Source organism: Oncorhynchus masou, chromosome 29 (assembly GCF_036934945.1).
Source record: "Oncorhynchus masou masou isolate Uvic2021 chromosome 29, UVic_Omas_1.1, whole genome shotgun sequence".
Taxonomy (NCBI): domain Eukaryota; kingdom Metazoa; phylum Chordata; class Actinopteri; order Salmoniformes; family Salmonidae; genus Oncorhynchus; species Oncorhynchus masou.
Window position 1 is genome coordinate 91,169,029 of NC_088240.1, and position 23,155 is coordinate 91,192,183.

At 47.8% G+C, this 23,155-nt stretch overlaps 1 protein-coding gene across 1 annotated transcript; it reads right to left on the minus strand.

Annotated features, from left to right (window-relative positions):
* Window positions 1–1,419: 1,419 nt before the first annotated feature.
* Window positions 1,420–22,543, minus strand: LOC135520971 (microtubule cross-linking factor 3). Its single transcript, XM_064946858.1, has 10 exons — window positions 21,639–22,543; window positions 20,059–20,283; window positions 15,523–15,681; window positions 15,036–15,104; window positions 14,507–14,823; window positions 10,923–11,073; window positions 5,611–5,772; window positions 2,778–2,978; window positions 2,319–2,675; window positions 1,420–1,751 (listed from the first exon to the last, which is right to left on the minus strand). Exons 1-10 carry the CDS (start codon window positions 22,452–22,454, stop codon window positions 1,641–1,643), a joined length of 2,568 nt encoding a protein of 855 aa, XP_064802930.1. The 5' UTR covers window positions 22,455–22,543; the 3' UTR covers window positions 1,420–1,640.
* Between the last annotated feature and the right edge of the window lie 612 nt (window positions 22,544–23,155).

Below are 23,155 nucleotides of genomic sequence, written 5' to 3' on the forward strand. Positions count from 1 at the left end.
TCCAGTGTCTCAGCCCCAGAGGTGTGTGGTCTTCTCCAGTGTCTCAGCCCCAGAGGTGTGTGGTCTTCTCCAGTGTCTCAGCCCCAGAGGTGTGTGGTCTTCTCCAGTGTCTCAGCCCCAGAGGTGTGTGGTCTTCTCCAGTGTCTCAGCCCCAGAGGTGTGTGGTCTTCTCCAGTGTCTCAGCCCCAGAGGTGTGTGGTCTTCTCCAGTGTCTCAGTCCCAGAGGTGTGTGGTCTTCTCCAGTGTCTCAGCCCCAGAGGTGTGTGGTCTTCTCCAGTGTCTCAGCCCCAGAGGTGTGTGGTCTTCTCCAGTGTCTCAGCCCCAGAGGTGTGTGGTCTTCTCCAGTGTCTCAGCCCCAGAGGTGTGTGGTCTCCTCCAGGCTCTCAGTCCCAGAGGTGTGTGGTCTTCTCCAGTGTCTCAGCCCCAGATGTGTGTTGTCTTCTTCAGGCTCTCAGCCCCAGAGGTGTGTGGTCTTCTCCAGTGTCTCAGCCCCAGATGTGTGTGGTCTCCTCCAGTGTCTCAGCCCCAGATGTGTGTTGTCTTCTTCAGGCTCTCAGCCCCAGAGGTGTGTGGTCTCCTCCAGTGTCTCAGTCCCAGAGGTGTGTGGTCTTCTCCAGTGTCTCAGCCCCAGAGGTGTGTGGTCTCCTCCAGTGTCTCAGCCCCAGAGGTGTGGTCTTCTCCAGTGTCTCAGCCCCAGAGGTGTGTGGTCTTCTCCAGTGTCTCAGTCCCAGAGGTGTGTGGTCTCCTCCAGTGTCTCAGCCCCAGAGGTGTGTGGTCTTCTCCAGTGTCTCAGCCCCAGAGGTGTGTGGTCTTCTCCAGTGTCTCAGCCCCAGAGGTGTGGTCTTCTCCAGTGTCTCAGCCCCAGAGGTGTGTGGTCTTCTCCAGTGTCTCAGCCCCAGAGGTGTGTGGTCTTCTCCAGTGTCTCAGCCCCAGAGGTGTGTTGTCTTCTCCAGTGTCTCAGCCCCAGAGGTGTGGTCTTCTCCAGTGTCTCAGCCCCAGAGGTGTGTGGTCTTCTCCAGGCTCTCAGCCCCAGAGGTGTGTGGTCTTCTCCAGTGTCTCAGCCCCAGAGGTGTGTGGTCTCCTCCAGTGTCTCAGTCCCAGAGGTGTGTTGTCTTCTCCAGTGTCTCAGTCCCAGAGGTGTGTGGTCTTCTCCAGTGTCTCAGCCCCAGAGGTGTGTGGTCTTCTCCAGTGTCTCAGTCCCAGAGGTGTGTGGTCTTCTCCAGTGTCTCAGCCCCAGAGGTGTGTGGTCTCCTCCAGTGTCTCAGCCCCAGAGGTGTGTGGTCTTCTCCAGTGTCTCAGCCCCAGAGGTGTGTGGTCTCCTCCAGTGTCTCAGCCCCAGAGGTGTGTGGTCTTCTCCAGTGTCTCAGCCCCAGAGGTGTGTGGTCTTCTCCAGTGTCTCAGTCCCAGAGGTGTGTGGTCTTCTCCAGTGTCTCAGCCCCAGAGGTGTGTGGTCTTCTCCAGTGTCTCAGTCCCAGAGGTGTGTGGTCTTCTCCAGTGTGTGTTGAAAGCTTGTAAATAGTAACTGCTGAAACCTGGAATAGTGTCCCGTATCACTTGTGACCTTAGATGGGAATATTCCAAAATAAAAAATAAAAAATATGACTAAACAAAAATGTGTCTATGTCAAAGTGAGACGGATGTTACAGGACGAAGAAGAGAGTGAAGAGGAAGACGAGTTTGAAGATGGTGGTGTAGGAGAGTGAAGAGAATAGGACGAGGATGAGGATGAGCAGAATGATGGGTTGAAACATCTAGGTGGGATTAATAAGGACGGCGAGTCAGGAAAACAGAATGGTAGAAAGACAGGAAGAAAGAACAGATTAAAAAGCAGGTTAAACAATACTGACATTCAGACCAAATAGAGGCCTGTCCTACAGTAGATGTAATACTGACATTCAGACCAAATAGAGGCCTGTCCTACAGTAGATGTAATACTGACAGTCAGACCAAATAGAGGCCTGTCCTACAGTAGATGTAATACTGACAGTCAGACCAAATAGAGGCCTGTCCTACAGTAGATGTATTACTGACAGTCAGACCAAATAGAGGCCTGTCCTACAGTAGATGTATTACTGACAGTCAGACCAAATAGAGGCCTGTCCTACAGTAGATGTATTACTGACATTCAGACCAAATAGAGGCCTGTCCTACAGTAGATGTAGTACTGACATTAAGACCAAATAGAGGCCTGTCCTACAGTAGATGTCATACTGACATTCAGACCAAATAGAGGCCTGTCCTACAGTAGATGTAATACTAAAGTTGACTATTACCGGCCAACATAAACCCTGGTGTGCTTCTAACTCTGTTCAACTTACAGACAGTGGTTCCTCCTCCTCTTTGTCCTCTGGCTTGGGGACATCCAGTCTGTCTATAAAACCCTGCAGCTCCTTCCTGAAGGCCTTCATCTGAGCGGTGATCCTGTACAACAACTCGTGCTCCCTGACGGCGCTCCCTTCCTCCTCGTAAAGCTCCCCGTTGGAGACCATATAGACCCGGGCCTCAGCCATGATGGTACCAGTGTCCGCTATCAGCCCGTCGACGGTCCGGCCCAGCCGCTCTGCTTCTATACGGATGTCTACCATCTGCTGCCGGTCCTTCAGGCTGCGCGGGAGGAAACGGCCCTCAGGGGAGAAGAGGGTGCGGGTTGGGGTCAGGCACCGGATGTTACGCACCTGGATAGGGAGACGGGGATAACCTTAGCTTCAGCTTAGCTTCACCGTATTTAATACACAAAGCATTACGGGTCACTGTGGTGGCACACGATGCCGTATCACCTCGTCCGAGTCGCTCTCCCCTCCGATGGGGCCTTCTCGTTTACGGTGGGGTGGGAAGCGCGATGAGGTGGAGGCGTCGTCTCCTCCGTCACTCTCTGCGTCACTTTCCCGGGGGCTGGCCCTGATGCCCAGGTGTGACGCCAGGTCGTAGCGCTGCATGTTGGACAGCAGGACCCGGTTCTCATACTGCATCTGCATCACCTGTCGAGGAAAGGAGACAGGATAGCATTATGTTAGCGTCAGAGACAGGATAGCATTATGTTAGCGTCAGAGACAGGATAGCATTATGTTAGCGTCAGAGACAGCATAGCATTATGTTAGCGTCAGAGACAGCATAGCATTATGTTAGCGTCAGAGACAGGATAGCATTATGTTAGCGTCAGAGACAGGATAGCATTATGTTAGCGTCAGAGACAGCATAGCATTATGTTAGCGTCAGAGACAGGATAGCATTATGTTAGCGTCAGAGACAGCATAGCATTATGTTAGCGTCAGAGACAGCATAGCATTATGTTAGCGTCAGAGACAGGATAGCATTATGTTAGCGTCAGAGACAGCATAGCATTATGTTAGCGTCAGAGACAGCATAGCATTATGTTAGCGTCAGAGATGATTATAGCATTATGTTAGCATCAGAGATGATTATAGCATTATGTTAGCGTCAGAGACAGCATAGCATTATGTTAGCGTCAGAGACAGGATAGCATTATGTTAGTGTCAGAGACAGGATAGCATTATGTTAGCATCAGAGACAGGATAGCATTATGTTAGCATCAGAGATTATTATAGAATTATGTTAGCATCTAATGACTTAAATGTAAATGTAATCAGAGATGCTAGTCATTCAACTGAGACTGCTCTTCTCTGTATCACGGAGGCGCTCCGCACTGCTAAAGCTAACTCTCTCTCCTCTGCTCTCATCCTTCTAGACCTATCGGCTGCCTTCGATACTGTGAACCATCAGATCCTCCTCTCCACCCTCTCCGAGTTGGGCATCTCCGGCGCGGCCCACGCTTGGATTGCGTCCTACCTGACAGGTCGCTCCTACCAGGTGGCGTGGCGAGAATCTGTCTCCTCGCCACGCGCTCTCACCACTGGTGTCCTCCAGGGCTCTGTTCTAGGCCCTCTCCTATTCTCGCTATACACCAAGTCACTTGGCTCTGTCATAACCTCACATGGTCTCTCCTATCATTGCTATGCAGACGACACACAATTAATCTTCTCCGTTACCCCTTCTGATGACCAGGTGGCGAATCGCATCTCTGCATGTCTGGCAGACATATCAGTGTGGATGACGGATCACCACCTCAAGCTGAACCTCGGCAAGACGGAGCTGCTCTTCCTCCCGGGGAAGGACTGCCCGTTCCATGATCTCGCCATCACGGTTGACAACTCCATTGTGTCCTCCTCCCAGAGCGCTAAGAACCTTGGCGTGATCCTGGACAACACCCTGTCGTTCTCAACCAACATCATGGCGGTGGCCCGTTCCTGTAGGTTCATGCTCTACAACATCCGCAGAGTACGACCCTGCCTCACACAGGAAGCGGCGCAGGTCCTAATCCAGGCACTTGTCATCTCCCGTCTGGATTACTGCAACTCGCTGTTGGCTGGGCTCCCTGCCTGTGCCATTAAACCCCTACAACTCATCCAGAACGCCGCAGCCCGTCTGGTGTTCAACCTTCCCAAGTTCTCTCACGTCACCCCGCTCTTCCGCTCTCTCCACTGGCTTCCAGTTGAAGCTCGCATCCGCTACAAGACCATGGTGCTTGCCTACGGAGCTGTGAGGGGAACGGCACCGCAGTACCTCCAGGCTCTGATCAGGCCCTACACCCAAACAAGGGCACTGCGTTCATCCACCTCTGGCCTGCTCGCCTCCCTACCACTGAGGAAGTACAGTTCCCGCTCAGCCCAGTCAAAACTGTTCGCTGCTCTGGCCCCCCAATGGTGGAACAAACTCCCTCACGACGCCAGGACAGCGGAGTCAATCACCACCTTCCGGAGACACCTGAAACCCCACCTCTTCAAGGAATACCTAGGATAGGATAAAGTAATCCTTCTCACCCCCCCTTAAATGATTTAGATGCACTATTGTAAAGTGGCTGTTCCACTGGATGTCAGAAGGTGAATTCACCAATTTGTAAGTCGCTCTGGATAAGAGCGTCTGCTAAATGACTTAAATGTAAATGTAATGTAAATGTTAGCGTCAGAGATGGATAGCATTATGTTAGCGTCAGAGATGGATAGCATTATGTTAGCGTCAGAGATGATTAGCATTATGTTAGCATCAGAGATGGATACCATTATGTTAGCTTCAGAGATGGAAACCATGATGTTAGTGTCAGAGATTATTAGCATTATGTTAGCGTCAGAGATGTTAGCATCAGAGATGGATAGCATTATGTTAGCTTCAGAGATGGATACCATTATGTTAGCTTCAGAGATGAAAACCATTATGTTAGTGTCAGAGATTATTAGCATTATGTTAGCGTCAGAGATGTTAGCATCAGAGATGGATAGCATTATGTTAGCGTCAGAGATGTTAGCATCAGAGATGGATAGCATTATGTTAGTGTCAGAGATGGATAGCATTATGTTAGTGTCAGAGATTATTAGCATTATGTTAGCGTCAGAGATGTTAGCATCAGAGATGGATAGCATTATGTTAGCATCAGAGATGGATAGCATTGTGTTAGCTTCAACTGTCAGCTTCATTTCATGTCAATCAATTCAGGAAAGGAAACTGAAATTCCACTTCCAATGTGTTCTCACAGAGAAGCATGGAGGAAACCCCCACAGAGCATCGTGGGTAGTGTAGTCCATCACGCTGCTTCACCTTGCCACTCAGCTCGTTGATCTGCAGCCTGGCAGCCTTTAGCTCCTCCTGCAGGACCTCCACCTTGGCCCGGTCTGCAGCCGCCCCGGCGCCACCCCCTCCACCCCCGGCGCCGTGCCTGGAGCCCTCCTTGTACTTCAGCTTGTTCAGCTCCCCCGTCACCTAAAAGACAGATTTAGTAGTGGGAGGATTGAAACAGGATGTACTTTAAATTATAAAACTACCTTCTGTCAAAAAAAAACGAGCAGACCTAATGGGAACCACAGCCCATTATGTCCTGCAACCTTTCTTAACTCAAGTTCTGCCCTCAACTACGCTGAGTAAAACTACCTTAGCTTAAATCGGGCCTTCCCCCAGGAGATACATGGTAACCCTTATGAGACCAGGTGTCCTATCCCCTAGGAGATACATGGTAAACCTTATGAGACCAGGTGTCCTTCCCCTAGGAGATACATGGTAACCCTTATGAGACCAGGTGTCCTTCCCCTAGGAGATACATGATAAACCTTAATGAGACCAGGTGTCCTTCCCCTAGGAGATACATGGTAACCCTTATGAGACCAGGTGTCCTTCCCCTAGGAGATACATGGTAACCCTTATGAGACCAGGTGTCCTTCCCCTAGGAGATACATGGTAAACCTTATGAGACCAGGTGTCCTATCCCCTAGGAGATACATGGTAAACATTATGAGACCAGGTGTCCTTCCCCTAGGAGATACATGGTAACCCTTATGAGACCAGGTGTCCTTCCCCTAGGAGATACATGGTAAACATTATGAGACCAGGTGTCCTTCCCCCAGGAGATACATGGTAACCCTTATGAGACCAGGTGTCCTATCCCCTAGGAGATACATGGTAAACCTTATGAGACCAGGTGTCCTTCCCCTAGGAGATACATGGTAACCCTTATGAGACCAGGTGTCCTTCCCCTAGGAGATACATGATAAACCTTAATGAGACCAGGTGTCCTTCCCCTAGGAGATACATGGTAACCCTTATGAGACCAGGTGTCCTTCCCCTAGGAGATACATGGTAACCCTTATGAGACCAGGTGTCCTTCCCCTAGGAGATACATGATAAACATTAATGAGACCAGGTGTCCTTCCCCTAGGAGATACATGGTAAACATTATGAGACCAGGTGTCCTTCCCCTAGGAGATACATGGTAACCCTTATGAGACCAGGTGTCCTTCCCCTAGGAGATACATGGTAACCCTTATGAGACCAGGTGTCCTTCCCCTAGGAGATACATGATAAACATTATGAGACCAGGTGTCCTTCCCCTAGGAGATACATGGTAACCCTTAATGAGACCAGGTGTCCTTCCCCTAGGAGATACATGATAACCCTTATGAGACCAGGTGTCCTTCCCCCAGGAGATACATGGTAACCCTTATGAGACCAGGTGTCCTTCCCCCAGGAGATACATGGTAACCCTTATGAGACCAGGTGTCCTATCCCCTAGGAGATACATGATAAACATTATGAGACCAGGTGTCCTTCCCCTAGGAGATACATGGTAACCCTTATGAGACCAGGTGTCCTTCCCCTAGGAGATACATGGTAAACTTTATGAGACCAGGTGTCCTTCCCCTAGGAGATACATGGTAAACATTATGAGACCAGGTGTCCTTCCCCTAGGAGATACATGATAACCCTTATGAGACTAGGTGTCCTTCCCCTAGGAGATACATGGTAACCCTTATGAGACCAGGTGTCCTTCCCCTAGGAGATACATGGTAACCCTTATGAGACCAGGTGTCCTTCCCCTAGGAGATACATGATAACCCTTATGAGACTAGGTGTCCTTCCCCTAGGAGATACATGGTAACCCTTATGAGACCAGGTGTCCTTCCCCTAGGAGATACATGGTAAACATTATGAGACCAGGTGTCCTTCCCCTAGGAGATACATGGTAAACTTTATGAGACCAGGTGTCCTTCCCCTAGGAGATACATGGTAAACATTATGAGACCAGGTGTCCTTCCCCTAGGAGATACATGATAACCCTTATGAGACCAGGTGTCCTTCCCCTAGGAGATACATGATAACCCTTATGAGACCAGGTGTCCTTCCCCTAGGAGATACATGATAACCCTTATGAGACCAGGTGTCCTTCCCCTAGGAGATACATGGTAAACATTATGAGACCAGGTGTCCTTCCCCTAGGAGATACATGGTAAACCTTATGAGACCAGGTGTCCTTCCCCTAGGAGATACATGGTAACCCTTATGAGACCAGGTGTCCTTCCCCTAGGAGATACATGGTAAACCTTATGAGACCAGGTGTCCTATCCCCTAGGAGATACATGGTAAACCTTATGAGACCGGGTGTCCTTCCCCTAGGAGATACATGATAAACATTATGAGACCAGGTGTCCTTCCCCTAGGAGATACATGGTAAACATTATGAGACCAGGTGTCCTTCCCCTAGGAGATACATGATAAACATTATGAGACCAGGTGTCCTTCCCCTAGGAGATACATGGTAAACCTTATGAGACCAGGTGTCCTTCCCCTAGGAGATACATGATAACCCTTATGAGACCAGGTGTCCTTCCCCTAGGAGATACATGGTAACCCTTATGAGACCAGGTGTCCTTCCCCTAGGAGATACATGGTAACCCTTATGAGACCAGGTGTCCTTCCCCTAGGAGATACATGGTAACCCTTATGAGACCAGGTGTCCTTCCCCTAGGAGATACATGATAACCCTTATGAGACCAGGTGTCCTTCCCCTAGGAGATACATGGTAACCCTTATGAGACCAGGTGTCCTTCCCCTAGGAGATACATGGTAACCCTTATGAGACCAGGTGTCCTTCCCCTAGGAGATACATGGTAAACCTTAATGAGACCAGGTGTCCTTCCCCTAGGAGATACATGGTAACCCTTATGAGACCAGGTGTCCTTCCCCTAGGAGATACATGGTAAACATTATGAGACCAGGTGTCCTTCCCCTAGGAGATACATGGTAACCCTTATGAGACCAGGTGTCCTTCCCCTAGGAGATACATGGTAACCCTTATGAGACCAGGTGTCCTTCCCCTAGGAGATACATGGTAACCCTTATGAGACCAGGTGTCCTATCCCCTAGGAGATACATGGTAACCCTTAATGAGACCAGGTGTCCTTCCCCTAGGAGATACATGGTAACCTTAATGAGACCAGGTGTCCTTCCCCTAGGAGATACATGGTAAACCTTAATGAGACCAGGTGTCCTTCCCCTAGGAGATACATGGTAAACATTATGAGACCAGGTGTCCTTCCCCTAGGAGATACATGGTAAACCTTAATGAGACCAGGTGTCCTTCCCCTAGGAGATACATGGTAACCCTTAATGAGACCAGGTGTCCTATCCCCTAGGAGATACATGATAACCCTTATGAGACCAGGTGTCCTTCCCCTAGGAGATACATGGTAACCCTTAATGAGACCAGGTGTCCTTCCCCTAGGAGATACATGGTAAACATTATGAGACCAGGTGTCCTTCCCCTAGGAGATACATGGTAAACCTTAATGAGACCAGGTGTCCTTCCCCTAGGAGATACATGGTAACCCTTAATGAGACCAGGTGTCCTATCCCCTAGGAGATACATGATAACCCTTATGAGACCAGGTGTCCTTCCCCTAGGAGATACATGGTAACCCTTATGAGACCAGGTGTCCTTCCCCCAGGAGATACATGGTAAACATTATGAGACCAGGTGTCCTTCCCCTAGGAGATACATGGTAACCCTTAATGAGACCAGGTGTCCTATCCCCTAGGAGATACATGATAACCCTTATGAGACCAGGTGTCCTTCCCCTAGGAGATACATGGTAAACCTTAATGAGACCAGGTGTCCTTCCCCTAGGAGATACATGGTAAACATTATGAGACCAGGTGTCCTTCCCCTAGGAGATACATGGTAAACCTTAATGAGACCAGGTGTCCTTCCCCTAGGAGATACATGGTAACCCTTAATGAGACCAGGTGTCCTATCCCCTAGGAGATACATGATAACCCTTATGAGACCAGGTGTCCTTCCCCTAGGAGATACATGGTAACCCTTATGAGACCAGGTGTCCTTCCCCCAGGAGATACATGGTAAACATTATGAGACCAGGTGTCCTATCCCCTAGGAGATACATGGTAACCCTTATGAGACCAGGTGTCCTTCCCCTAGGAGATACATGGTAAACATTATGAGACCAGGTGTCCTTCCCCTAGGAGATACATGGTAAACATTATGAGACCAGGTGTCCTATCCCCTAGGAGATACATGGTAACCCTTATGAGACTAGGTGTCCTTCCCCTAGGAGATACATGGTAAACATTATGAGACCAGGTGTCCTTCCCCTAGGAGATACATGGTAACCCTTATGAGACCAGGTGTCCTTCCCCTAGGAGATACATGGTAAACCTTAATGAGACCAGGTGTCCTTCCCCTAGGAGATACATGGTAAACCTTAATGAGACCAGGTGTCCTTCCCCTAGGAGATACATGGTAAACATTATGAGACCAGGTGTCCTTCCCCTAGGAGATACATGATAAACCTTAATGAGACCAGGTGTCCTTCCCCTAGGAGATACATGATAAACCTTAATGAGACCAGGTGTCCTTCCCCTAGGAGATACATGGTAAACATTATGAGACCAGGTGTCCTTCCCCTAGGAGATACATGGTAAACATTATGAGTGGCCATTTGACCTGATGATAGGTTGCTTTGAGGGGAAATACTCTACTACACTATATAGGGAATAGGGTGCCATTTGGGACTAACACTGTTGTTCTCCTCTACATCCTGCAGTAGTAAGTAGTGCACTATATAGGGAATAGGGTGCCATTTGGGACTAACTCTGTTGTTCTCCTCTACATGACTCACACGTAGAATGTAAACAGCTGCTTTCCAAATGGCACCCTATTCCCTATATAGCACACTAGTTTCAACCAGAGCCATTTGGTCCCTGGTCTAAAGTAGTGCACTATATAGGGAATAGGATGCCATTTGGTGCCATTTGGGACTAACTCTGTTGTTCCCCTCTACATCCTGCAGTAGTAAGTAGTGCACTATATAGGGAGTAGGGTGCCATTTGGGACTAACACTGTTGTTCTCCTCTACATCCTGCAGTAGTAAGTAGTGCACTATATAGGGAATAAGGTGCCATTTGGGACTAACACTGTTGTTCTCCTCTACATCCTGCAGTAGTAAGTAGTGCACTATATAGGGAATAGGGTGCCATTTGGGACTAACACTGTTGTTCTCCTCTACATCCTGCAGTAGTAAGTAGTGCACTATATAGGGAGTAGGGTGCCATTTGGGAGTCACCTTGTTGTTGTCCTCCTCTGCGTCCTGCAGGTTCCTCCTAAGCAGCTCTGCCTCGTCCTCCACCAGCTGTAGCTGCTGTCTCAGCTCCCTGAGTTCCTCTCCCTGCTCCCTGCTGCAGCCGTGCTCAGACGAGCCTCCTGCCACCTCATCCCTGGCAATGCATCAATCAACACGTCAATCAACACATCAATCAACACATCAATCAATGCATCAATCAACACATCAATCAATCAATGCATCAATCAACACGTCAATCAACACATCAATCAATACATCAATCAATGCATCAATCAATACATCAATCAATACATCAATCAATACATCACTCAATCAATACATACATCAATCAACACATCAATCAATCAATCAATCAATACATCAATCAACACGTCAATCAACACATCAATCAATACATCAATCAATACATCAATCAATACATCACTCAATACATCACTCAATCAATACATACATCAATCAATACAGCAATCAATCAATCAACACGTCAATCAACACATCAATCAATCAACACGTCGATCAACACATCAATCAACACATCAATCAACCAATCCATCAACCAATCAATGCATCAGTCAACATGTCAATCAACACGTCAATCAACACATCAATCAATCAATCAATCAATACATTAATCAACACATCAATCAATACATCACTCAATACATCACTCAATCAATACATACATCAATCAATACAGCAATCAATCAACCAATACATCAATCAACACATCAATCAATCAATACAATTCAATCAATACTTCAATCAATCAACACATAAATCAACACATCAATCAATCAATCAACCAATCAATGCATCAATCAACACGCCAATCAACACGCCAATCAACACGCCAATCAACACGTCAATCAACACATCAATCAATCAAGCAATACATCAATCAACACATCAATCAATACATCACTCAATACATAACTCAATACATCACTCAATCAATACAGCAATCAATCAACCAATACATCAATCAACACATCAATCAATCAATACAAATCAATCAATCAACACATCGATCAAGCAATACGTCAATACATCAATCAACCAATAAATCAATCAATGCATCAATCACTCAATACATCAATAAATACATTAATCAATTAATACATAAATCAATCCATCAAATGTATCTTGTTTATTTACAAAGACATTACGGAGATCTGAGAGGATTTGATTGGTATAAGCAAGATGGTGAAACTTCTATCTAGCCTATCAGAGAGCAGGGTGGAGCTACTACCATATTGCTGACCCTGTCAAATCCTCTCAGTGCATCAAGTCTATAGGGCGTAGGGTTTAGGGTTTAGGGGTCCATTGGGCCTACCTGTCTCATGTCCTCCAGTTCAGCCTTCAGTCCTCTATTCCCTCCCTCCCTACCTGCCTCCCTCCCTCCCTCCCTACCTGTCTCTCATGTCCTCCAGTTCAGCCTTCAGTCCTCTATTCCCTCCCTCCCTCCCTCCCTACCTCCCTCCCTCCGTCCCTACCTGTCTCTCATGTCCTCCAGTTCAGCCTTCAGTCCTCTATTCCCTCCCTCCCTCCCTCCCTCCCTCCCTCCCTACCTGTCTCTCATGTCCTCCAGTTCAGCCTTCAATCCTCTATTCCCTCCCTCCCTCCCTCCCTACCTGTCTCTCATGTCCTCCAGTTCAGCCTTCAGTCCTCTATTCCCTCCCTCCCTCCCTCCCTCCCTCCCTCCCTCCCTCCCTCCCTCCCTCCCTCCCTCCCTACCTGTCTCTCATGTCCTCCAGTTCAGCCTTCAGTCCTCTGTTCTCCACCTCCAGCTCTACGATCTCCCTCCCTCCCTCCCTCCCTCCCTCCCTCCCTCCCTCCCTCCCTCCCTCCCTCCCTCCCTCCCTCCCTCCCTCCCTCCCTCCCTCCCTCCCTCCCTCCCCCCCCTCCCTCCCCTACCTGTCTCTCATGTCCTCCAGTTCAGCCTTCAGTCCTCTGTTCTCCACCTCCAGCTCTACGATCTCCCTCCCCCCCTCCCTCCCTCCCTACCTGTCTCTCATGTCCTCCAGTTCAGCCTTCAGTCCTCTGTTCTCCACCTCCAGCTCTACGATCTCCCTCCCTCCCTCCCTCCCTCCCTCCCTCCCTACCTGTCTCTCATGTCCTCCAGTTCAGCCTTCAGTCCTCTGTTCTCCACCTCCAGCTCTACGATCTTCCTCCCTCCCTCCCTCCCTACCTGTCTCTCATGTCCTCCAGTTCAGCCTTCAGTCCTCTGTTCTCCACCTCCAGCTCTACGATCTTCCTCCCTCCCTCCCTCCCTCCCTCCCTCCCTCCCTCCCTCCCTCCCTCCCTCCCTCCCTCCCTCCCTCCCTCCCTCCCTCCCTCCCTCCCTCCCTCCCTCCCTCCCTCCCTCCCTCCCTACCTGTCTCTCATGTCCTCCAGTTCAGCCTTCAGTCCTCTGTTCTCCACCTCCAGCTCTACGATCTTCCTCCCTCCCTCCCTCCCTCCCTCCCTCCCTCCCTCCCTCCCTCCCTCCCTCCCTCCCTCCCTCCCTCCCTCCCTCCCTCCCTCCCTGCCTCCCTCCCTCCCTCCCTCCCTCCCTCCCTCCCTCCCTCCCTACCTGTCTCTCATGTCCTCCAGTTCAGCCTTCAGTCCTCTGTTCTCCACCTCCAGCTCTACGATCTTCCTCCCTCCCTCCCTCCCTCCCTCCCTCCCTCCCTCCCTCCCTCCCTCCCTCCCTCCCTCCCTCCCTCCCTCCCTCCCTCCCTCCCTACCTGTCTCTCATGTCCTCCAGTTCAGCCTTCAGTCCTCTGTTCTCCACCTCCAGCTCTACGATCTTCCTCCCTCCCTCCCTCCCTCCCTCCCTCCCTCCCTCCCTCCCTCCCTCCCTCCCTCCCTCCCTCCCTCCCTCCCTCCCTCCCTCCCTCCCTCCCTCCCTCCCTACCTGTCTCTCATGTCCTCCAGTTCAGCCTTCAGTCCTCTGTTCTCCACCTCCAGCTCTACGATCTTCCTCCCTCCCTCCCTCCCTCCCTCCCTCCCTCCCCCTCCCTCCCTCCCCCTCCCTCCCTCCCTCCCTCCCTCCCTCCCTCCCTCCCTCCCTCCCTCCCTCCCTACCTGTCTCTCATGTCCTCCAGTTCAGCCTTCAGTCCTCTGTTCTCCACCTCCAGCTCTATGATCTTCCTCCCTCCCTCCCTCCCTCCCTCCCTCCCTCCCTCCCTCCCTCCCTCCCTCCCTCCCTCCCTCCCCCTCCCTCCCTCCCTCCCTCCCTCCCTCCCTCCCTCCCTCCCTCCCTCCCTCCCTACCTGTCTCTCATGTCCTCCAGTTCAGCCTTCAGTCCTCTGTTCTCCACCTCCAGCTCTATGATCTTCCTCCCTCCCTCCCTCCCTCCCTCCCTCCCTCCCTCCCTCCCTCCCTCCCTCCCTCCCTCCCTCCCTCCCTCCCTCCCTCCCTCCCTACCTGTCTCTCATGTCCTCCAGTTCAGCCTTCAGTCCTCTGTTCTCCACCTCCAGCTCTACGATCTCCCTCCCTCCCTCCCTCCCTCCCTCCCTCCCTCCCTCCCTCCCTCCCTCCCTCCCTCCCTCCCTCCCTCCCTCCCTCCCTCCCTCCCTCCCTACCTGTCTCTCATGTCCTCCAGTTCAGCCTTCAGTCCTCTGTTCTCCACCTCCAGCTCTACGATCTTCCTCCCTAGGATGTTGGCTTCCTCCTCCACCAGTCTCAGTCTCAGTTTCAGCTCTGACTCCCGGGTGGTGGCTGGTCCTCCAGCCTCTCCCTTGGGCCCAGGGCTGTCCACATCCCCGTAGAAAGAGCGGTACTTCTGCAGCTCGTGTTCCAGCCGGTCCTTCTCCTTGTCAATTTTAGCCATCTTCTTCCTCATTAAAATGGCTTCCTCCTTGATGAAGGCGAGCTGGCATTTCAGATCTTCGTTGTCCTCCTGAGGAGAGAAGAAGAATGAAGAAGATGTGTTTTGGTCTTGTCTCTCATCATTATAGTTTGAAGAATGATTTAATGATTTAGATGCACTATTGTAAAGTGGCTGTTCCACTGGATGTCAGAAGGTGAATTCACCAATTTGTTAGTCGCTCTGGATAAGAGCGTCTGCTAAATGACTTAAATGTAAATGTAAATGTAAGAAGGACGCCGTACCTCTATTGGAGTCTGTGGAATCCTTTTGTCCTTCTGAACATCCCTGCCTCCTCTCCTCTTCAGTGACAGCTGCAGAGGATACAGATGACATCACACCATCAGCCCACCTGTTACCTGTTGTACGTGACTGGTGGAATCTGTTGTGGACAGTTAAACGTGCTTTACAGACAGACTGTCGATCATTAAAACACCACTCTCAGAACCTCTCAACTAACAAGCTTGTGATGAGTAACCAGGAGCCTGTGTTAACTCCCTGAGCTATAGCGTCTTTCGGCTTTAGCTCGGCAGGCGAACACAGTTTTGTGGCACACAGGAGATCTGGGTTGGAACACAGACGGTCACATGACACTGCAGAACCTTGCCCTCCTTGACAGCAGGTGTCCTCATCACCTCCTTCTTCAGCTGGTTGTGCAGGGCCTGCTCGGTCACCTCCACCTAACCCACCACCCAAACCCCCCCACCTCACCCCTTCCCTCCCCCTCATCACCTCCTTGGCCTTCTCCAGTTGGTTTTGCAGGGCCTGTTTGGTCACCTCCACCTCTATCAGCTTTTGCCTTAGTTTCTCGTTCTCCTCCTCCGTCTTCGTCCTTTTCTCCTCCACATTCTCCAACTCATGGTGCAGACGCACTGACACGTCCTTCGCTACCTAGGGGGGGGGGTTGATAGGGAGGGGCAGAGAGACAGGGAGGGAGAGGGAGAGAGACAGGGAGGGAGGGGGAGAGAGACAGGGAGGGAGGGGGAGAGAGACAGGGAGGGAGAGGGAGAGAGACAGGGAGGGAGGGAGGGGGAGAGAGACAGGGAGGGAGGGGGAGAGAGACAGGGAGGGAGAGGGAGAGAGAAAGGGAGGGAGAGGCAGAGAGACAGGGAGAGAGGGAGAGAGACAGGGAGGGAGGGGCAGAGAGGGAGAGAGGGAGAGAGGCAGGGAGGGAGAGGCAGACAGACAGGGAGGGAGAGGGAGAGAGACAGGGAGGGAGGGGGAGAGAGACAGGGAGGGAGAGGGAGAGAGACAGGGAGGGAGGGGGAGAGAGACAGGGAGGGAGAGGCAGAGAGACAGGGAGGGAGGGGGAGAGAGACAGGGAGGGAGGGGTAGAGAGACAGGGAGGGAGGGGGAGAGAGACAGGGAGGGAGAGGCAGAGAGACAGGGAGGGAGAGGGAGAGAAACAGGGAGGGAGGGGGAGAGAGACAGGGAGGGAGAGGGAGAGAGACAGGGAGGGAGGGGGAGAGAGACAGGGAGGGAGAGGGAGAGAAACAGGGAGGGAGGGGGAGAGAGACAGGGAGGGAGAGGCAGAGAGACAGGGAGGGAGAGGGAGAGAGACAGGGAGGGAGGGGGAGAGAGACAGGGAGGGAGGGGGAGAGATCTATTAGTATACTATTGGTATACGTAGTCTAGTAGTATACATGGTCTATTAGTATACATGGTCTATTAGTATACATGGTCTATTAGTATACATGGTCTATTAGTATACATGGTCTATTAGTATACATGGTCTATTAGTATACATGGTCTATTAGTATACATGGTCTATTAGTATACTATTAGTATACATGGTCTATTAGTATACATGGTCTATTAGTATACTATTAGTATACATGGTCTATTAGTATACATGGTCTATTAGTATACTATTAGTATACATGGTCTATTAGTATACATGGTCTATTAGTATACTATTAGTATACATGGTCTATTAGTATACTATTAGTATTCATGGTCTATTAGTATACATGGTCTATTAGTATACTATTAGTATACATGGTCTATTAGTATACTATTGGTATACATAGTCTATTAGTATACATGGTCTATTAGTATACATGGTCTATTAGTATACATGGTCTATTAGTATACTATTAGTATACATGGTCTATTAGTATACATGGTCTATTAGTATACATGGTCTATTAGTATACATGGTCTATTAGTATACTAGTAGTATACATGGTCTATTAGTATACTATTGGTATACATAGTCTATTAGTATACATGGTCTATTAGTATACATGGTCTATTAGTATACATGGTCTATTAGTATACATGGTCTATTAGTATACTATTAGTATACATGGTCTATTAGTATAATATTAGTATACATGGTCTATTGGTATAATATTAGTATACATGGTCTATTAGTATAATATTAGTATACATGGTCTATTAGTATACAGTCCATTCTGAAAGTATTCCGACCCCTTGACTTTTTCCACATTTTGTTACATTATAGCCTTGTTCTAAAACGGATTCAAATGTTTTTTACCCTCACCAATCTACACACAATACCCCATAATGACATCACAATACCCCATAATGACATCACAATACCCCATAATGACATCACAATACCCCATAATGACATCACAGTACCCCATAATGACATCACAATACCCATAATGACATCACAATACCCCATAATGACATCACAATACCCCATAATGACAAAGCAAAAACAAGTTTAAAAAACCCCCAGAAATATCACAATTACATAAGTATTCAGACCCTTTACTCAGTACTTTGTTGAAGCACCTTTGGCAGCGATTACAGCCTCGAATCTTCTTGGGTATGACCCTACAAGCTTGGCACACCTGTATTTGGGGAGTTTCTCCCATTCTTCTTTGCAGATCCTCTCAAGCTCTGTCAGGTTGGATGGGGAGTGTCGCTGCACAGCTCTTTTCAGGTCTCTCCAAAGATGTTCGATTGGGTTCAAGTCCGGGCTCTGGCTGGGCCACTCAAGGACATTCAGAGAGTTGTCCCGAAGCCACTCCTGCATTGTCTTGGCTGTTAGGGACATTGTCCTGTTGGAAGGTGAACCTTCACCCCAGTCTGTGGTCCTGAGTGCTCTGGACCAGGTTTTCATCAAGGATCTCTCTGTACTTTGCTCCGTTCATCTCGATCCTGACAAGTCTCCCAGTCCCTGCTGCTGAAAAACATCATGATGCTGCCACCACCATGCTTCACTGTCGGGATGGTGCCAGGTTTCCTCCATATGTCACACTTGGCATTCAGGCCAAAGAGTTCAATCTTGGTTTCATCAGACCAGAGAATCATGTTTCTCATGGTCTGAGAGTCCTTTAGGTGCCTTTTGGCAAACTCCAAGCAGGCTGTCGTGTGCCTTTTACTGAGGAGTGGCTTTTGTCTGGCCACTCTCCCATAAAGGCCTGATTGGTGGACTGCTGTTGAGATTGTTGTCCTTATGGAAGGTTCACCCATCTTCACAGAGGAACTCTGGACCTCTGTCAGACTGACCATCGAGTTCTTGGTCACCTCCATGACCAAGGCCCTTCTCCCCAGAACGATCAGTTTGGCCAGGCGGCCAGCTCTAGAAAGAGTCTTTGTGGCTCTAAATTTCTTCCATTTAAGAATGATGGAGGCCACTGTGTTCTTGGAGACCTTCAATGCTGCAGAAATGTTTAGGTACCCTTCCACAAGATCTGTGCCTCAACACAATCCTGTCTCGGAGCTATATAGACAATTCCTTCGACCTCATAGCTTGGTTTTTGCTCTGACATGCACTGTCAACTGTGGGACCTTATATAGACAGGTGTGTGCCTTTCCAAATCATGTCCAATCAATTGAATTTACCACAGGTGGACTCCAGTCAAGTTGTAGAAACATCTCAAGGATGATCAATGGAAACAGGATGCACCTGAGCTCCGTTTCGAGATTCATAGCAAACGGTCTGAATACATCTGTAAATAAGGTATTTCTATTTTTATTTTTGTATAAATTTGACAGGATTTCTTAAAACCTGTTTTCGCTTTGTCATTATGGGATGTTATGTGTAGATTGATGAGGATTTGTTTTTATTTAATCCATTTTAGAATAAGGCTGTAACGTAACAAAATGTGGAAAAGGTCAAGGGGTCTGAATACTTTCTGAATGCAATGCATATGTTACTGTATAGACACAAGCATTTTGGGAATAGAATGGCATTTGGATCAAATCAAATTACATTCATAACGTCCACAGTTTACAGCAGACATATAGAGTCGAGAGAACATTACCTCCAGGTCACACCCTATGACATATAGAGTCTAGACAACATTACCTTCAGGTCACACCCTATCACATATAGAGTCTAGACAACCTATGACATATAGAGTCTAGACAACATTACCTTCAGGTCACACTCTATGACATATAGAATCTAGACAACATTACCTTATGACATATAGAGTCTAGACAACATTACCTTCAGGTCAAACCCTGTGACATATAGAGTCTAGACAACATTACCTTCAGGTCAAACCCTATGACATATAGAGTCTAGACAACATTACCTTCAGGTCACACCCTATGACATATAGAGTCTAGACAACATTACCTTATAACATATAGAGTCTAGAAGACATTACCTCCAGGTCACACCCTATGACATATAGAGTCTAGACAACATTACCTTCAGGTCAAACCCTGTGACATATAGAGTCCAGACAACTTCAGGTATTTTAACAAACCTAACGCATTGGTAAATCTAAGTGCAGGCAGTAGCGCTATAGGTTCATTGGTGTGTTAGAGATATTTTTGCTATTTTCACGATCTCAATTATTGGCGCACTTGCTGGCTTTGGCGCGAAAGGGCTTGGTTTTGATGAATAAACAAGTTGTGGGTGTCTGGAGGCTTGGCCCCTCACTGAAATGCAATGGTTCATTGGATCAGTGTAAAACTTTGCACAACTCTGCTGCCATCTGCTGCCATCTAGTGACCAAAATCTAAATTGCACCTGTGCTGGAATAATACATTATGGCCTTTCTCTTATATTTCAAAGATGATGGTACAAAAAAATACAAAAATACATTTTTTTTTCTTTTAATTTTCTTTTACCAGATCTAATGTGTTATATTCTCCAACATTCATTTCACATTTCCACAAACTTCAAAGTGTTTCCTTTCAAATGGTGTCAATAATATGCATATCCTTGCTTCAGGTCCTGAGCTACAAGCAGTTAGACTTGGGTATGTCATTTTAGGCGAAAATGTTAATAACGGCGCGGATCCTTAAGAGGTTTTTATCGAGACTGAGATTTACCTTCAAGTCCTGCTCCAGGGCCCTCAGTAGCTCTCCGTCTACCTCTCCGGTCTGAGCGAACCTCATCCTCTTCCTCTCCGCCTTCCTCAGACGGTACTGGAGAATCCGGCAGTTCTTATTGGCTCGCTCCAGCTCGCGACGCATGTCCTGCAGCTGGCAGGCGTCCTCTTCGTAGAACGTGTCTCTCATCTCGTCCATCTCCGCTCTCATCTCCTCTATCTCAGTCTAATGGGAACGAATGAGAGCGAGAGAGAGATGGAGAGGGACACAGCAATTAGAGGAATCAATTCAATATTATAGAGGCAACAGCAAAGGCGTTCTGCCCTATAGGGGCACAGGGGCACAGGGGCACGTGCCCTTCAGATTTGTGCTGTTTAAATTGGATTTTTTAAAGTATACATTTTTCTCTGTAATACAACTAGCAAGTTTTATGAAGAAATTGTATTTATTATTATTATTATTTATTTATCATTTTTATTTATTATTATTATTATTATTATTTATTTATCAATTTAATTTGATTTATTATTATATATTTATATATTTTATTTATTATTATTATTATTATTATTTATCTATTTTATGTAATAATAATATTATTTATTTATCTATTTGATGTATTATTATTATTTATTTATCTATTTTATTATTATTATTATTTATTTATCTATTTTATGTATTATTATTATTTATTTATCTATTTGATTTATTATTATTTATTTTATTATTATTATTATTTATTTATCTATTTTATTTATTATTATTATTTATTTATCTATTTGATTTATTATTATTTTTTATTTTATTATTATTATTATTATTTATTTATCTATTTGATTTATTATTATTATTTATTTATCTATTTGATTTATTATTATTATTTATTTATCTATTTGATTTATTATTATTTATTTATCTATTTTATTTATTAGTATTTATTTATCTATTTTATTTAGTTAGCCCAGATTGGGGTTAGCCCAACCTCATAACTACCAAGGAGCCATTTTCAGGCTATCAAGTTAGAGTAGCAAGCTTGTCTAATTATCTTATCTATCCTGCTGGCAAGGTTGGTAGACTAGAAAATCAAGCAATAACTAAATGTCTTGAATAAGACTCATAATTTTAGTTTCTTTAGTAAAAAGAACTCCCAGTCAGGAGGATACAGACGTCTCAAGAGGTACGCTTAGATATGCAGAACAAATACACATTTTGGACATAGAATTAAGCATAATGATTATGGCTCTTGATTGCCGGAAAAAGCCCCCCCCCCCCCCCCAGCCATCCTCATGTACTTCCTGCCTGGTGATGACGCCCTGGGCAACAGTATAAAGCAGAGGCTGCTAAAACATGCTGTTATTTAAACCCATACAGACAGTGGCAGACTGCCGGGGCGGCATGGTAGCCTAGTGGTTAGAGCATTGGACTACTAACCGAAGTTCAAGTTCAAATCCCCGAGCTGACAAGGTACACAATCCGTCGTTCTGCCCCTGAACAGGCAGTTAACCCACTGTTCCTAGGCCGTCATTGAAAATAAGAATTTGTTCTTAATTAACTGACTTGCCAAATTAAAATAGACATACCTTTAGTTCATCGTTTTCATCCTCCAGTTTCTCTATCTCCTCCTGAAATAGCTGGTCGGGCTCAGGTACCGGTTCGGGCTCGTTAACGATGGCCTCAGGGGAGAGATCCTCTGGTTCCGCCGTTTCCGTGACCGGCTCCGGGGGAGACGGTGTCTTCGCCTTCATCTTTCCTCCTCCTTTCTTTAAGCTTTTATTCAGGTGAAACTGGATCAGCTCCGACTGCAAACATCCCTCTCTCCAGAAGCCAGGGCCGCAGCCCACACTGCTCTTGCCGGAGCTCTTTTTGTTTCCGGTCGCTGTGCTGCTAGCCTCGCCTTCTCCTCCCCCTCCTCTCGGGTTATTGTTCTTCAATTTAGAAGATTTTGATGAACAAGGCTGATCAGAAACAACCCGGGTTGTATCCCCCTTCAAACACGATATATCAGTACAACGCGAGTCTTCAGACGGACTACTGCGCTCCTCTGCCGCTCCTCTGCCGCTCCCAGCCGCCGCCGCCGCCCTGGTCAATGTATGGATTTCAGCACCATCGGACTGGACAGGGGCCGCGCCTGCCGCGCTTGCCGCGCCTTTGGAAGAAGAAGAAGACAGTCTGTCTTTGCTGGTTGCCGTGGAGACCGGCGAGCTGCCACGGCTGCCTCTCCCTCCTCCGCACTGCTTTGACGTGATGATCTTTGACGGAGTGCTGCTTTTCGGTGTCTCTTTAGATCCAATGACTTTGCCGCCAGCCGGGGAGGAAGCGCGCTGTTGCTGCTGCTTTCTGTTGCTATTGTCTAGCTGGCTGCGGGAGTCGGCAGCGCCGCCCGAGGCAGGGTTCATGGTGTCATATAGAGAGGATAGACGTTCAGTTCAATAGCCTAGTCTACATCCACATCACATCACCCAGACAGTCCCTCCCCGCGCTGTGTTCTTCTGGCTGAAAAAGAATCCAGTGAACACATCGTTATTTTAAGTACAAATGCAAAGAAAAAGAAGCCGAGAAGCCGGTGGTGATTTGCTTTCATGCGTTTCTTGAAAGTAGACTCAAGTAGGCTAAACGAGAGGCCATTCTATTTTGAGAGGTGTTTAAATATAGAGCATATTTGAAATTAATATTCTATGTAAAGCGCACCTTCATAGCAACACTGGCCCAATCCACCCACAATGAGGTTGCAGTAGAGGCAAACCATTTAAATCCTGCATGTGCATCTCCCAACACCATCAGACTAGGCTACTAGCCGCACGCAGGGAATGGCTGCAGTAATTGGAAATAATCAGCCAATTAAATTGCACTAGGCTGAAGCATGTGTCCAGCCATTCTCCTGTAGATCTCTCTCTCTCTCTCTCTCTCTCTCTCTCTCTCTCTCTCTCTCTCTCTCTCTCTCTCTCTCTCTGTCTTTATCGCTCTCTCTCTCTCTCTCTCTCTCTCTCTCTCTCTCTCTCTCTCTCTCTTTCTCTGTCTCTCTCTCTCTCTCTCTCTCTCTCTCTCTCTCTCTCTCTGTCTCTCTCTCTCTATCGCTCTCTCTCTTTCTCTGTCTCTC